Source organism: Sceloporus occidentalis, unplaced genomic scaffold (assembly GCF_023333645.1).
Source record: "Sceloporus occidentalis isolate IW3139 unplaced genomic scaffold, rSceOcc1.0.p SCAF_3, whole genome shotgun sequence".
Lineage (NCBI taxonomy): Eukaryota > Metazoa > Chordata > Lepidosauria > Squamata > Phrynosomatidae > Sceloporus > Sceloporus occidentalis.
In genome coordinates this window covers 68,625,798-68,642,905 of record NW_028316983.1, presented here as the reverse complement: position 1 = coordinate 68,642,905, position 17,108 = coordinate 68,625,798, and the positions used below count along the sequence as shown (strand labels likewise).

The 17,108-nt window shown below is 44.0% G+C and overlaps 1 protein-coding gene across 2 annotated transcripts in view; it reads right to left on the bottom strand.

The window, feature by feature from the left end:
* The window catches only part of KCNC4 (potassium voltage-gated channel subfamily C member 4), an 85,969-nt gene extending 69,586 nt beyond the window's left edge, over window positions 1-16,383 (bottom strand). For both annotated transcript variants that reach the window (XM_089514876.1, XM_089514875.1), the window contains exon 1: window positions 14,564-16,383. In XM_089514876.1, coding sequence (XP_089371002.1) covers window positions 14,564-15,265 — 702 coding nt within the window. In that variant the 5' untranslated portion in view covers window positions 15,266-16,383. The remainder of the gene's footprint in view (window positions 1-14,563) is intronic.
* Between the last annotated feature and the right edge of the window lie 725 nt (window positions 16,384-17,108).

Sequence of the window (17,108 nt, the reverse complement as noted above, 5' to 3'; positions counted from 1 at the left end):
CCAACCAGAAAGATACAATATTAGCTAGCATTTGAAGTTCACAAGCTTCTTCATCAGGCAGAGATGGTCGATAAAAATGCAGGGAAAGGGATGGAGTTAGAGTCATGTAGGTGAAGTCAATATGGTGTAGTGGTTTGAAAGTTAGATTATGATTCCGGAGACCAGGATTCAAATCCCCACTCAGCCCTGTAAACCTACTGGGTGACCTTGGGCAAGTCACACACTCTCAGCCTCACAGGATGGCAATGGCAAACTCCCTCTGAAGAAACTTGCCAAGAAAACCCTAAGAACCCTAGGTTCTCCTTAGGGTTACCATAAATCAGAAATGAGTTGAAGGCACACAACAACAACAAAGTCTTTGAGATGCCATTAAGGAAAGGTGTGAGCAGAATAAGAGTGAGGAAAGTGAAGCTCATGGGTAGGCTGTGGTGTACAAGGCCATTTTTGAAACGCCAAGCCTTCCAGAAGCCCCACCGGTGCTGGGGAAATTTTTTTTGGGGGGAAATAGCCTCAGGTTTTGGCCACATTAAAAATAAACAACAGGTAGTGAAATCCAGATGAGTTTCTGTTTCAAAAAACAACAACACACCGCTCCTGAGGCTAAAATGGCAACCCCTGGGTGGTGTGGGTTGCTATTTTGGGCCAATTAAGAATGATATGATATGGTGGTGTGGTTCTCCAAATTCCCATGGAGGGCACATACAGTCCCCATAACACTTGGCAGTTTCCCATCCCTGGAGTGGACTATAAAAGTTGTCCACAACCCAATGGCTCTATGCCACCTCAATGCATCTTGTAGGCTGTGGGAGTCTTAACACCATCACAGTCCCCAACATGTTTTTCCCCATCTTTGCCTGATGAAGAAGTTTGTGAGTTTGAAAGCTAGCACAAGGAATATTATGCCATTATGGTTGGCCTAATGTAAGTATCCACAATATGTTCATATACACATAAACATAAAAGTAAGCCTCACTGAAATTAATGGGATCCCCCCCCCCCAAGTAAATGTGCATAGTATAAATCAGCCTACTTTGCTATGCTACTTTTGAAGGTCTACCACTATTAATTCCCATGATATTAATGTTGATGATGACCCTTGTTCCCAAGTCAGGCAAGGTCTAAACAAGGTGGTCTCAGCAACTTGTTGTAACTGTTGATTTCTCCTGCATCCCAAAGGCCAGTTTTAACACATTCCACTGATATTAAGAATAAATAAACCAAAGGATCTCAGTTGCCCAACTGGCATTGTTTATATGAAGGGGTAGCTGTGTTGGCCATTTAACAAATCCAAACCAAAATCAATAGAATCATTTAATATTGGATTGTCAAAGAGGGGTCCCTGTTGAGATGCAAATAGACTTTAAATTTTCTGGATTTTGAAAATCTCCCTATTGCTGCATGGACAGGAGGGGGAGCCTGCCTGCAAAAGAAACAACATGCAGGCATCTAACATCTCCAATCCCCCCCCCCCCCCCCGGTTTGGTTTGTAACATATTGCCTGATGAAAAAGCCCATGGAGCTTCGAAAGATTGCAACAAGTATATTGTGCATTTCAGTCGGCCAATAAAGGTATCACTAATGGATTTTTGTTTGGATTTGGTACTGTTTATGTTTGCTTGGACTTCAGTCCCATTCATGATCATCTTCCTTTGTGCTTTAGTTTGGAAACAAGACAGGAATTAAAGGATTAAAAAGTTTTTAAAAACACACACAACCCAAGGCAGGAATTAAAGGTAATACAAATGCATGATGGGCTATTTTCTAGTTCATAAAGAGTTGGAACAAATCTCTAAGAATTTCAGTCAGTAAGAAAACTAATGCTTTAAATCAAGTTTTCCATTTGGTAATTCATCTATTCTCTTGGTACTACATTAGTAGAAATATTGGTTCTCAACTTTCTACCTAGAAGAATAATCCAAAATCTTTGGCAATGCAGCCTATCTTGGAAACAAGAAGATTGGATGAGAACATGTTAGATTTCTCTGAGCACAAACAAAGATGTTACACAAGATAACCCACTTAAAAGAATCATCAAGGAAAGGGAGGCTCTCCAGATGTTGTTAGGCTTTAACACCCATCAACCCTCATTATTGGCTACAATGACCAGGCCTGATGGCACCAACAACCAGAAGACAATACATTATTCACCCTGGTTTACTCCCAAGGAAGTGGTTATAGATTGCAACCTAAAGCAAGGAGGATCCTTGGTTAAAAAAAAAAAAAAATCAACTATTCAACAACCCCAAAGATGTTTTAAGTTTGTTCTCCCTGAACAAGTTTCCCATGTCGCAGAGTAAACTGCTTTTGAAATCTGGGAGTTTTCTGAAAGGGCTTGTAGTTAGAGAGTAGAACATTTTTCTGCTCTCCATGGAAGGGAAATAAATGCTCACTTTGGCTGATAAAGAAACAAATGTCCAAAACAGGTCACCTAAGTTACCTGTTCAGATATATTTATGATAATCTAATGTGTACTGTATTTTTCAAGTCGCCTATCAAATTATGGCAACCCCAAGAATTTCATAGTGTTTTCTTAAGGAAGGAAGATTCAGAGATGGTTTTGCCATCTCCTTTGTTTCAAACATAGACTACAGCACTTGGTCATCTCAGGCAGTCTCCCTTCCAAGTTCTAACCAGGCCTGACCTTGCTTAATTTCTCAGATCAGATGGGATTTGGTAAATCCACTTCCTGCTCCCCTCCCAGTTCTGTTTTGACAGCAAAAATATATTTTAATTCAGCATGCTTCACCAAGTATCATCTGGTTCTGTTGACAAGATTATTACAATAATCTAAAACATAGATTGTAAATATTTTACTTACATGTTTTAATTCAGCTTTAAATTTAACTCAGGTTATTTTCTGAAGGAACACTGGGGCTACATAAACACCGTCCTAAAGGTACCTGACTATGCATGTCTACTCAGAGGTATGGCCTCTGAGGCTTACTGTCAAGTCAATGTAAAGAACTGCACGTTTACCTGAGATTAAGTCCTGCTGAATACAGGAGAACTTGCAAGACTTCACTATACATGAGTAAACATGTAAAGGAATCAGGAGCTAATGTAAGAAACTGAAAATAAAAATTGGATGTAAAAGTGAAAAATGAGGAGCCAGATCTAATTACTGGTCTCAACTAAAACAGACTCATTAAATGAGTGGAATTTTATATGTCACCATTCATATAAATCCCTTTGATTCAGTGGGTCTATTCTAATTGGGACTAACAATTGGATTTAGCCCCATTTTTTTTTAAAAAAAAATCATTAAAAAAAAGAATTTGCCCTGCTTTTATAATGCTTTTTGGCATACCATATTATACTGATGACATTTTGGTGCTTTTCCATACTAAAAAGAATTCATATTCTTGGCTGTAGTTTCATAAGATGCAGAATGTTCCAGGAACAAAACACATGCAGCACATGCAAGTATAACATTTCCCTCAGAAGTACTGGATGCTTTATTTGGAAAATCAGGCCACCCATCCATCCCACTAAACGGTGATCAGCATACTGCAAAATGCAGTGGTCTCACATTCTAGTGCTTAGCACCAGTCAAAATCTAGCCATTGTACTAGATCATCAGCCATGATGATATGTAAACCCAAGAATATTGAGGGCTAATTCTGATTCCACATTGCTTCATGGTGCAACTGGCCCAGTACTTTGGTACAATCACTTTAATTAAATTTCTTTGTTTCAAATACTTCTGTGTTGCTTTTTATGGCAAAGCTTTCACAAGAGGGCTCACATTTAAACTAAGCATAAAACAACAATGTTCCAGTACAGTTACAATTGTATAAACCAATGGTTTAAAACAATTTACAAGCCAGCAGCACTCTCCTGTATAATTAAATTTAAAATTTAAAAAACATTTAAATCCAGCACTACTCCCATCCATTAAAAAGTTAAATATCCAGCCCAGAATCTCAGCTAAAAGCAGCTTGAAACAAGGCTCATTTAAAAACTTTATACCAGTCAGACTCTTAGGAAGGAATTCTACTCAGATCTCTGACTGATAAAATGCATGCCATTATCTCAATTTGTGTGTGTGTGCCTCCAAGTCACCTGTCGTCTTATGGTAACCCCATAAATTTCATAGGGTTTTCTTAGGCAAGGAATACTCAAGAGGACGTTTTGCCAGTTGCTTCATCTGAAACATAGCCTACAGTGTTTGTTGGTGGTCTTCCATCCAAGCACCAACCAGAGCTGACCCCAATTAGTTTCCAAGATCAGATGGGATCTGATGCCTTTAGGGTATTTAGCTGCCCATTATTTCAGATGACTATTTTTTGTTGTTAACCACCCTTGACTCGATCTTGATCCATGGAGACCCCATGCATGAGACATCACCAAGACTTCCTGTCCTCCATTGCTCTGCTTAGTTCCTGTAAATTCATACCTGTGACCTCTTTAATAAAGTCCATCCATCTTAGCATACAGTCTTCTCTTTCTACTTCCCTCCAGCTTTCCTAGCATTATTGTTCCCACCCCCCACCCCCCAATGAGCCATGCCTTCTCATTATATGACCAGAGTATGACAGCCTCAATCTAGTCATCTTGGCTTCTAGGGAGATTCCTGGCTTGATCTGTTCGAGGACCCATTTGTTTGTCTTTTGGGCTGTCCATAGTAACCTCAGCACTCTTCTCCAGCACCACATAGCAAATGAATTGATTTTCTTCCTATCCACTTTCTTAACTGTCCAGCTCTGACATCCATACATGGTAATAAGGAATACAATGGATTGTACAATTCTAACTTTTGCACTCAGTTGTATAGCCTTACATTTTAAGATCTTTTCTAGTTCTTTCATAGCTGCCCTCCCCATTCTTATTCTTATGATTTCTTGACTTCAGTCCCTGCTCTGATTGATGTTTGATCCAAGGTATGAGAACTTTTTTTACTATTTCCATTTCCTCATAGTCCAGGATGAATTTGTGCAAATTCTCCATGGTCATTATTTTTGTTTTCTTTATGTTCAACAATAAGCCTGCCTTTGCACTTCCTTCATCTTCCTTAGTAGTTGCTCTAGGTCTGTATTGTTATAAATAATGACCACAGTAGATCTTAAACTAAAGCATGTGCCTTCAAGTTGCCTGTTAACTTATGACAACCCCATTAATTTCAGAGGCAGTCTGGTGCATTCAGGGTAAGATCTACACAGCTCTAAAGCTTATGAAGACATCAGAAGACATCAGAATTGTTAAATATTCCTATGTCTTGACTCAGTTATTAATATGGTGACTGTGGTCAAGAAATCAGATCAAGACCAATATTTGGAAGGGGAGCTATGAAGCAACTAGGTAAGATCATCAGGTGTAAAAGATATATCATTGAATACTGAAGTGAGAATCATCCATGGTATTTCCAATTTATGTCTATGAAAACTGGACAAGAATGACTGCTGATAGGAAAAACATCGATTAATTTGCAATGAGGTGAGGAAGGAAAGTTTTACAGATACCATGGGCCACCAAAAATACAATTAAATAGCTCTTAAGAGCAAACCATCAGCAGCCAAAATGACTAAACTGAGACAATCATACTTTGAATATCTCATGATACAAAATTTATTAGAAGAGATTATTATACTAGATAAAGTTGAAAATGTTAGAAAAAGAGAAACACTATGTTAGAGGTGGGTTGATGCAATAAAGGAAACTATAGCACTCAGTTTGCAAGACCTGAATGTGTCCGTTAATAACAAGGCATCGCTCATTTTTAGGGTCAACATATGTCAAAACTGGCAAAAGCAAGTTACAAGTGCATTTTAACAACAACAAATGTAAGTGGAGCAAGGCTACAGAAGTTTCTGTCAGTGGACACCAGGCCATAATGGAGGAAATCCCTCCTTCTCTGACACTAACAAGTACAGTGAATGAGGAAAAAACCCACATATGTTCTCTCTGGCCTGTTACAGACTGCCAAAATAAAGCTGCTTCGGGTCTCTTTGGAGGTATGCTATTTAAATGATGCATGGGTCCTAAGAGTCCGGAGGTCGCACCAAAGCCACACTCCATTCCTAAGCACCGGAGTGCAGCTTTTGGTGCAGCTTCCGGACTCTTAGGATGCATGCATCATTTAAATAGCATACCTCCAAAGAGACCCGAAGCAGCTTTATTTTGGCAGTCTGTAACAGGCCTATGTAAATATTTTAGTCTCATGCAGTTAATGAGCTTAAAATATCTGGGGCCCCAGAGGAAGAGAGACTCTAATAAAATTTTAAGGAAGAGACAGGTTCATATGGGATCCAGGGAAACTTCACATACCTGTCCAAAGCCTTCATCTTAAAGTATATCTCAAAACAGTTTGAGAGCCAGTGAAGATGTTTCAACCACCCAATTCAACTCTGGCTGCCAAATTATCAAATAAAAGTATCAGCCAGAGTTGAAGTAAGTGGTTGAAACATCTTCCGTGGCTCTCAACATGTTTCAAGATACCTGTCTTTAGGGCTAGCTCCATTTACAGTGCATTACAGTAGTTGTACTCTAGATGTTGCCAGCTAATGGATTCATGAAATGAGGCTATCCTGGTCCAAGATGTCCACAGCTGACAAGCCAACCTTAGCAGGTAAAAGGTGGTTCATGACATGGATGGCTCTTTGGCCTACAAAGTAAACATCAGAAGTAATAATGTTTCCATCCTCTGAACATGATACTGAAAGGAATGTTAAGAACAGCCACAATGACCACTGAAACATGAGTTCATGCTGGCCTATATAGAACTTTACTCCTCCTACCTCTTTTTATATTCATAACCACCCTGAGAACAGATTAGATTGAGAGATGATATCTTACCCAAGGTCATTCAATCTGCTTCATGGGTGCGTAACAATTTGGATCTAGGTCTTTTTCATCTGATTTTTGTTTGTTAGTTGTTACCTACCCTTGAGTTGATTTTGACTCCCTTTCAATCACTGCTTAGCTCCTGTAAACACATACCATGTTCTCCTTAATAGAGTCGAACCATCGAGCATGTGGCCTTCCTCTTTTTCTACTTCTCTCCAGCTTTCCTAGTATTATTGGGTTCTTTTTCTAGTGGGTTCTCTCTTCTCATGATGTGCCTGAAGTATGACAGTCTCAGTTTTGTCATCTTGACTTCCAGAGAGATCTCTGGCTTGGTCCGCTCTAGGACCCCATTGTTTGTCTTCTTGGCCATCCACCAGAGAGGCTTTCATTTCTGCTATTGTCAGTCCAACTGCCATCTGATGGCAGGGAAGGTGATGGGGTCCTCTTAGGTCCAAAGAATCTCTGCATGAATTTCTGGTGGCCTCTGCCCATAATGCAGCTCTGGTCTTTACATTTCACACAATCTGTAATTGATTGCTGCTCTTGGACGCAAAATTAGTGTCTGCCTGTTTGGCTGACAGAAAGTGAGGTGGAAGGTCTGCTTTCATTTAAGGTTATTTAACTCTGCCCTCCTCTGTTAAGCATCCTGCTGCAGTGTTTCATGTTAATGATTACAGCTGTTTCTGTGAGACTCTAGCATGCCATTTCTTTGTTCAGCACTGCAGGGGTGCAGTGCTTCTTCCCAGCATAAAGCACAGATTCCTGCTGTTACTTCTAAGTCAGACCCTTCCCACAGCCAAAGTCAAGCCATGAAGATTTTTCTGCATTTAATATGGAGTCAACGAGGTCTCTAAGCAACTTTCTAACCTGATTTAGTATAATTCAGGAACAAACACATGCTGTCATTAACATGTCTCATTCTCCGCTTTGTGTTCTGGAAATAGCTTCTGCATAGGTGTGAAGAAAGAGCTTCTAAGTTCAAATGGTGCTGATCAAAGACATTTTGCTGACAAAGGCAACAAACAGATTGGAGCCCCAACACTATTTAGTGCACAAAAAGGTGGCCTGCCTGGACTGATGAGTGGAAGCTTACTTTCACTTTGGCAACAGGAATAGTGCCTAGTTTAGGGGATGCAAGGCAGGCTACATTGCTCTGTTCTCCAACACTTACCAGACACTTCCCTATAACTGTTGCCTGAGGCAACCAACTAACTTAAGTGGTAGGTAGGGTTGGCCCTGTTTCTGAACTCCTACACTGTGGCTGATGTCATCCCAGGGATTTAGCCAGCTTCAGCCAAAACACTGGTACATTAACAGCTTTTGGTATTGCTGAACAAAGCTCTTTCCTTTTTACATCAAGAGGGGTGGGTGGGTGTCTCCATGTGAGAGGAAAGGAGAGAGAGAGTCAACTGGCTAGCAATTCATGGGAGTCAAGAGACGTGGATAGTAAGTGGGCTATGCAAAACAGAAGCCTATCTGGAGACAGAGGCAGAGCAGGGACGATTAAAATTGGGGTGGCATAACTATATCCCACAGAATGCAAGTGGTCCCAGGCTCTTTTCTTGTGATCACCAAATCCCTCAAGACCTCTTTCAAAGACCCCAGCCCCACCAAACTGAAATAAAAATTGGGTGTAAATAACAACTCCAAAACATCAACAACAAAAAAGCCTCCATACGCAACAGCTTTGCCTTAATCATGCCCTGTGACACCTGCCCCATTCTCCATTTTTAAAAAAACCAATAGCTGGCTAAACATATAAGAAATAAAAATCCAAATTGACTTCAACTTTGCAACCAACTGGAATCAACAGATTTGGCTTTCGCTGTTCAGTATATCCATTGAGTAGAATGGAGATGGCAGACAAGAAATCAGAAAAAGACTGGGACTTGGAAAGGCAGCTATAAATTAGACAAAATCCTGAAATGTAAAGCTAGAATTGTCCATGCCATTGTACTTCCCATTTCTATGTATGGTTGTGAAAGCTGGATAGTTAAGAAAGTGGATACGAAGAAAATCAAGTCCTTTAAAATGTGGTGCTGGAGAAGACTTCTGTGGATATCACGGCCTGCTAAAAAGAGAAAAGAATGGATCATAGAGCAAATCATACCTGAACTCTCCCTAGAAGCAATGACAACTAAACGGAGGTTGTTGTGTACTTTGGCCATATGAGAATAAAGGACTCACTAGAAAAGGTGATAAGAAATAATAGTACCACTGTATTCTGCTCTGGTCAGGCCCCACCTGGAATACTGTGTCCAGTTCTGGGCACCACAATTCAAAAAGGACATTGAGAAACTGGAGCGTGTCCAGAGGAGGGCGACTAAAATGGTGAAAGGTCTAGAAACATTGCCCTATGAGGAACGGCTCAGGGAGCTGGGGATGTTTAGCCTGGAGAAGGTTAAGAGGTGATATGATAGCCCTGTTTAAATATTTGAAAGGATGTCATATTGAGGAGGGAGCAAGCTTGTTTTCTGCTGCTCCAGAGAACAGAACCCGAAACAATGGATGCAAGCTACAGGAAAAGAGATTCCACCTCAACATTAGGAAGAACTTCCTGACAGTAAGGGCTGTTCGACAGTGGAACACACTCCCTCGGAGTGTAGTGGAGTCTCCTTCGTTGGAGGTCTTTAAGCAGAGGCTAGATGGTCATCTGCTGGGGATGCTTTGATTTGGATTTCCTGCATGGCAGGGGGTTGGACTGTATGGCCCGTGCGGTCTCTTCCAACTCTATGATTCTATGATTCTATAATGCTTGGTAACATGGAGTGCAAAAGGAAAAGAGGAAAACTGCACACAAGATGGACAGAGTCAATCAGGAAAGCCACAGTCTTCAGTCTGTAAGACCTGAGCAGGTCAATTTAGAGGGCTCTCATTCATAGGGCCACCATAGGTTGAAGTAACATGATGGCACTTAATGACAACTGTTCAATAGAGCTATACCAGAGGTGTGGAACATCTGGCCCTCCAGATATTTTTACCACCATACCTTATTATGCTGGATGGGTTTGAATTGAGCTGTAGGGCAAATCATCTGGAAGAACTAAGTTTTCTCACACTAGACCTAAGTCCATTATTTAAAAATTAAATTCAGGTGTTCTGGCTTGACATTATTTAAGGTATTTTCCCTAAACCTGGTAATTCAGGACACGTTAGCTACTATTTATAAAATATTTGATGGGCAGATAAAGCAAAGCAAAACTTTATAGGACCAGTGATGCTACTTCTGATGTAAAAGGACTAATAAAACAAAATCCATTCTGCAACAGTTTACTCCCATGGTGAAAAAGGCATCTACGGTAGTCTTTAGTAAGTTCAAAGCCTAGCAAATAACAAAAATCAGAAATATCTTTGTGCAAATACTGCATGTGAATGAGTGTGGGGATGGAGAAGAAGAGTTGAAGCTGTTTAATTCGCGTTTCTTTCTTTCATAGTAAGATGAAAGATCCATTAAAAAAGGATTAGTTCTGCACCAGCTAATGAAGAACAAAGCCATTTTCCAAGACAACCCATTTATATTTTAGGAACTGTTTAAACACCATTCTCAACTCCAGCATGTGATGTTATAAGGACAGATATTGGAAGTTTAGATGGTACCAATTAAAATAGTCTTGTTGAACTTCTCCAGAATTTGAAATCAGTTGAACTGCACCCATTTACAGAAGAGGATAATCCTTATCCATTATTCAGGTGTAAAGGAATTTTAAAATGAAGAAGAGCCAAACCTTGGTCCAGATTTTTCCAGCAAGATGAAACCTCTCCCCCACCTTGCGAAAAACAGGCTCTAAGCTATTGGGGAAGGAAGGTGAGATTGTTGCCATATAAAGAAAGTTTGTGAGAAGAAGGAAAGCCATCTTCCACATCACTAGATATTAACAATTAGAATTGGAGCAACTTTTTAATTTCCAAACTACAGCTATTATGATCTCACCACCAGGCTTCCTTGAAGTCAATGGACAAGAGAAGTATTTTCCAAGAGAAGCTGAGAGACAAGAGGGTGCAGTGTGGAAAAACCTTGGAGGGCGATTATAGTTAGTCTATTTTGGACGCTCTCATAAACTGAAAGGGATTTTGGATCCCTAAAATCTTTGAGACACGAGAAGGGGTCTGTCATTCCATTTCCAGGACTTATCTTTTGGGGATATGGCTGCCTAAATTATCAGCTTGTCTGGAAGAAAATATGCTGGATGAAGTAAATTCCACTGCTTCCAACTTTAGCTTACATTTTGATGTGAAAAGGCAGGACAACTGCAGTTTACACCTCTAAATGCCAACACTTCTTTTGCATCCCAAATGTATGCTTGTGAGATAGAAAGCTATCTGGCAACATATGTACATTCCAGGTGACTAAGGAAAGAGATATGTATATGGCTGTTTCTTGAGGAGAAAAGCAGGAGTGTATGCCTATATTACAAAGGCAAGTTTGTGAACAATATTTGTATGCAAGAGTAAATGAGTGTGAAGATAGTTTGTGTGTTTCTTTATATGTGTCTAAATGAGAATAACGTAGGATGAGGCTAAATTTCTTGTTCTAAAACCCACAAACAAGCAGCTGTAGTAGATATCACAAAACTTCCTGCAAGTTATCATCCTAAAGATTAAGAGTAAGTTACTACTGTACAGTAACGGGACAGTCTCACAACCACCTCAGAGTATAGGCTTGCATTTTACTAATGAGAGTTAGGGAAGATGGGGAAAATAAAAATTGTAATGATAGGGTCTCCATAAACTAGAAACAACTTGAAGGCACACAACAACAACAACAACAACAACAACAACAATGGCACTGTTTGACACCCAGTATCAAAGGCACCTCTCCAAGTCTATAATACTGGAAGAAATGGGCATATTCTGAGTCTCAACTGAGAATTTTTTTCTCTCAGATTATGATACTCATGTATAAACATTCTCATGCATATACACACAGATGTACTTCCGTGTACATACATGCATGTGCAAATAAAAGGAAAGGGGTCACCCTTATGTTGTGGTGCATTACATCAGTGCTCAACCCAGAATATCTTGCTGAGATGTTCTGTTTTTCTGTTTATATTAGCTGTTTTTCTTTTTAAATGTCATGTTTTTAACTTTCCTTTATTCTATTTATCACTTAATTATACTTCTAACTTTTGTATGATGTAGTTGTTTTTTTTAAAGCTTGACCTGTTTTAGGTTTTGTAAGCTACCTTGAATCTCAGACTGGGGAAAAAGTAGGCTATAAATGCTGTAATGACAACAAGAACCCAGGACACTTGTGCCTAAGCGGTGTTGGTTACTCCCAACTACAAGAAACCCACTGAAACAGTTTTGAATGGTGAGCCAACACATGAGTAAATCCCAATAGTCTACAGATTTAGAGGCAGTACAAACCAGGCTTTGTGCTGGCCTGACTGTGTACTAGGGCTGAACTAAGGCAGAGCATTCACATGCTCCGAGCCTTAGTTCTGCTGACCCGCCACCATCATAGCACATTGGGAGCACCATGATGACGTCCCTAGGGCACAGCACCCAGACTGTGCTACGTCATCATGGTGCACAAGTGTGTCAATAGCATCCCTTTGGGGACATAAAAAGAAATTGCCCAGAAGCCAGTTCTTTTTGGTCCCTCGGAGGCCATGGCATCTTTTTGCTGTGGCCTCCTTCTGGGGCAAAAATGGGTGGCTGCCCGTCTGCACAGTCCCTTTGTCTACTTTGGAGGAAAAGCAAGATTCAGGTTCTGCAGCTTTTTCCAGGCACATATAGATGAGTTCAAACAGGAAGGTAAAAATAGCCAGTTCTGATTGGGCTCTCCTAAAACTGTCAGATCTAGAATTGAGTGGGTAGAAGAGGAAAATAAATGTCTATAGCATCCAAAGAGGCCCTCAGAAGGCCACAGTACTGTGGCAGCTTGTTCTAATGCTGCCATAGAGGACCAACTGTCGGTCACTTGCTGACAGACAGCTGTGTCCTATGGTGATGACGGACTGGAGTTTGGGTGCTGGAATAACATCATGAGGGTGTGTATGGGAAGCAAAGAATCACCCATCTGCATGCTGAAAGGTGCACACAAAGACATCCCCTGTCCCCTATGTCAGTCAGGGAAAGTCAGGAGAAAGGGTCATATGAGGAGAAGCAAAAGCAGATGCCAAAGATGGGCAAGGTGGTCACAAGGAGGGTGGGGAGATGGTAGGAACTTTGTGAGGAAACAGAAGGGTGAAGCAACTAGTGTAGGTCAAGAGAACCAAGTAGGCAAGAAAAGCCTGGGGCAGGATTTGTGGGGGGAGGAGGGGGGAATAAGAGGCCACAAACCCAGCTGTTCCCAAAGAACTGGCAGGGATGAAACTCACTGGGCAAGTCATATGCTCTCAGCCTCAGAGGATGACCATGTCAAAAAAACCACAACCCTCTGAAGCAACTTGCCAATAAAACCCCAGGATAGGTTCACCTGAGGACTGCCATAAATAGGGTTGCCATATTCCAGTCCCTCATATTCGGGCATCTACAGTACTTGGCATATTATGCCAGTTATTATAATTATGCATGTTATTATACACATTCAGCACATTCATCATTGCACTTTTTCTACCATTGTGTTATGATGAAGGAGAAATCCTAGATTAACTGCTTTAACAGGCCCAGCCGGTGGGGACATTTTTTTTGTCCCGTCAGGATTTTCCAGGTTTTCCAGGACAAATGGCAACCCTAGTCAGAAAGGACCTGAAGGCACACAACACACCACACACACAATAATAACAAACCACTACCCCCCTTCTCCCTCTGCCCCATGCCTGGCACCTATCAATGCTCAACTATACCAATCCTCAACCCAGAACATCTTGCTGAGATGGAAATATCCTTTCCTAATGAGTTGTCCTGTTTATATGAGTTCTTTTCCTTCTTAATTGCCTTTTTTTAGCTTTCTTTCATTCTATTGATCACTTAATTATATTTCAAACTTTTGTATGATGTGATTATTGTTTTTAAAGCTATACCTGTTTTAGGTTTTGTAAGCCACCTTGAATCCCAGACTGGGGGAAAGCAGGTTATGGTGGTCCCACCACATTTGCTGGGATTAAGGGTGAAGGACCCATGTGAATGTTGAAAAAGCAAACAACAACAACAACAACAACAACAACAACAACCCCACAACTTTACTTTTACCTGAGAGAACACCTCTCTCAAAATCTCCAGGTCCATTAATGGAACTCTATGGCCAACATCTACCAGAAGTTGATTGTAGAATCATGCTGGAGGGCCTACAAAGGTGTAGAGAAGTGCTTTCTCTAGGACAGTGGTCCCCAAACTGTGCTCTTTAAGGGATTTTGGACTTCAGCTCCCAGAATTCCAGACTATTGGCCAACATGGCTGAATGCTTCTGATAGTTGAAGTCCAAAATCTCTTAAAGGGCAAAGTTTGGGGACCACTGCTCTAGGAACTTCTAGGTTCTCCAACACAATTGTATGGTCAACGTCTGGCAGATGTTGACCGTAGAATCATGCTGGAGGGCCTACAAAGGCCTACAAAGAGAAGTGGTTTCTCTAGGACCTTCTAGGTTCTCCAGCACAACTGTATGGTCACCGTCTGGCAGAGTTATGCTAGAGGACCTAGAGATTCCTAGAGAGAAGATATAAATCAAATCTGCAAATCATCAAATCCACAAATGTCAAAGCTGCCAAGGTGGCGAGACCACCGTATAGCTATTGGAATGACAACAGGAACCCCAGAGGATCCTTGGGCCTCAACAGTGTGGGTAAGTCCCATTTACAAGGAACCCATGGTCTGACTGGGGAGGACCACTCACCCTGGCTGCCCTGGAGGAATAGGGGTCTTCGAAGAGGGCCCACATCCTGGGCTGCCAATGGCGGGCACAGCCTCCTCCGCTTCCACCTCCGGGGCCCCGTTCCTCGAAGCCCAGGCGCTGGAGGGTTCTCTCTGGGACCCCTTCCTCTTCCTCCTGGGCCCCTTCCTCCTCCTCCTCCTCCTCGCTGCCCCCCCGGGTCCCGCTTTCTGGGTTCTCGAAGCTGTCGAGGGCCTCCTCGGCGTCACGGTGCTGGCGGTAGGTCATCCAGCAGCAGGGCTCCACGTCGGTCTCGTCAATGCCCCAATAGGTGAGCTCCTCCTCAAAGAGGGGCCCGCAGACGTCAGCCGGGCAGTGGAGCTTCCCTGTCCGGTAGTAGTTGAGGACGTAGGCGAAGATGCCCGGGTGGCGGTCGAAGAAGAACTCCCGGCGCTGGGCGTCGAAGTGGCCCTCCTGGCCCTGCTGGCCCTGGCATGAGGGGGCCTCCTCCGGCTCGGCCAGCCAGGCCAGGCGGGTGCCCGGCAGGGTCCGGAGGGTGCTCTTGTAGGTCTCATGGCGGGTCCCTCCGACGTTGAGGGTGATCTTCTCTGGTGGGGCTTCCTCCTCCTCCCCAGGGGCCAGCGCTTCCTTCAGGCATGCCTTCGACGGGGGCTTCTTCCCGGATTTGCGCCCGCGGTAAGAGGAAACGCACACTGAGCTCAGCATAGAGCAGCTGCGGCACTGAGGGACCTGGCCCCAGGGCCCTCCTGCAGGGAAGGAAAGAGGAAGGGGAAGGGGAAGCAGAAAGGAGGAAGAAGAGGAGGAAAGGAGGAGGAGGAGGAGGAAAAGGAGCAGGAAGGGGAAAGTAAAAAAGCAGGAAAGGAGGAGGAAAGAGAAGGAAGATGAGGAAAGGAAGAAAGGAGGAGGAAGAGGAAAGGAGGAAGAAGAGGAGGAGGAGGAAAAGGAGGAGGAAGGGGAAAGTAAAAAAGCAGGAAAGGAGGAGGAAAGAGAAGGAAGATGAGGAAAGGAAGAAAGGAGGAGGAAGAGGAAAGGAGGAAGAAGGGGAATGGAGGAAAAAAGGAGAAAAGAGAAGGAGGTGGAAGAAGAGGAAGAGGAAAAGGGGGAGGAAGAGAAAGAGGCAAGGGGAAGAAGAAGAAGAGGAGGAGGAGGAGGAAGAAGCGGAAAAGGAGGTGGAGGAGGAAAAGGAGGAAGAAGAAGAGGAGGAATGGAGGAAAAGAGGAGAAGGCCAAGGAGGAAGAGGAGGAGGAAAGGTGGAGGAAAGAGAAGGAGGAAAAAGAGGATGAAGGAGAGAAATGCAGGAAAGTAGGAGGAAGAAGTGGAGGAAAGGAGGAGGAAAGGAGGAAGAGGAAAAGGAGGAAGGGGACAGGAAGAGGAAAAGGAAAGGACGAGAAGGAAGAGGAGGAAGGGGAAAAGAGGAGGGGGAAAGGAGGAAGAGGAGAGGAGGAGGAGGGGGAGCGGAGGAGGCGGAGGAGAGGAGAAGGGGCCAGGCGTGCTCTCCTCCGACCGGGGCCCTGGGGTCCGTGGCTGGGAGGAGGCCTCTTCCCCGGGCGGCGAAGGCAAGGGCTCCTTCCTCCGCAACAAGTGCCTGGCGCCCGGCCGGAGCCCCTCCAAGGGCCGGCCCTGTCTCTGGGGCTGGCGAGGGAGGGAGGGAGGGAGGGAGGCCTTCTGCTGCTGGTCTCCTCGGGGGCCGAGGGAGGAGCAGCTCACAGCCCTCCGGGGCCCCAGGGGCAAGGAGGAGCAGCTCCTTCGGAAGGGAACATCCCTGGAAGGGGGAGGGAGGACCCGTCCGGGGAAAGGAGGACGCCCGGCTCTCTCTCTCTCTCTCTCTCTCCCCCAAAGGAGACGCCAAGCGGTCTTTCAACTTTGGGGAGAGTTTCTGAGGGGCTCCTTGAGTCCCAGAAGGAGCAGCAGCAGAAGGAAGAGGATCAGCTCCCTCCTCCTCCTCCTCCTCCTCCTCAGGAAAAGGAAAGGAGGCTCCGAAGCAGACTCCTCCAGGGCTCCCACTTCCGAAGGGGCTCTCGCCGCCGCCGGTCTCCTTCCCGAGGGAGGCGCTGCCCAAGAAGGGCTCCTCCCTCCCTCCCTCTCTCTCTGGCGATCCGGATCCCAGGGAGAGCGGACTCTCGGCCAAGCCGCTTGGGCTCCTTGGACCGGGCGCCGTCCCCGCAAGAGCCCCGCCTGAGGCTCGCGGGCTCCAGCCCCAAAGAGGCGCCTCGGTTCCCCCCCGAAGAGAGCCGGAGAAGCGGAGCCGGATCCTTGCCAGAAGACGCGGGGAAAGGAGGCGGAGAGGGCAGGGAAGCCAGCCCCCCTGCGTCCAGACTGCGGCTGTGATCCGGGTTGACAGCCCTTGGACTGCCAGGGCTCCAGGCGAGGGCATTCTGGGAAGGGCCGGCATTTAGCGGGTGGGTGGGAGGGAGGGTATATATTAGATACGTGTGTCTGGGTGTGTATTGTTGCAAGGGGCAAGCTTATGATCTTCAGAATCCCCTTACATGACTGTTGTGTGTGTGTTCATAGATATGTGTGTGTGTGTGTGTGTGTATGTGCATCT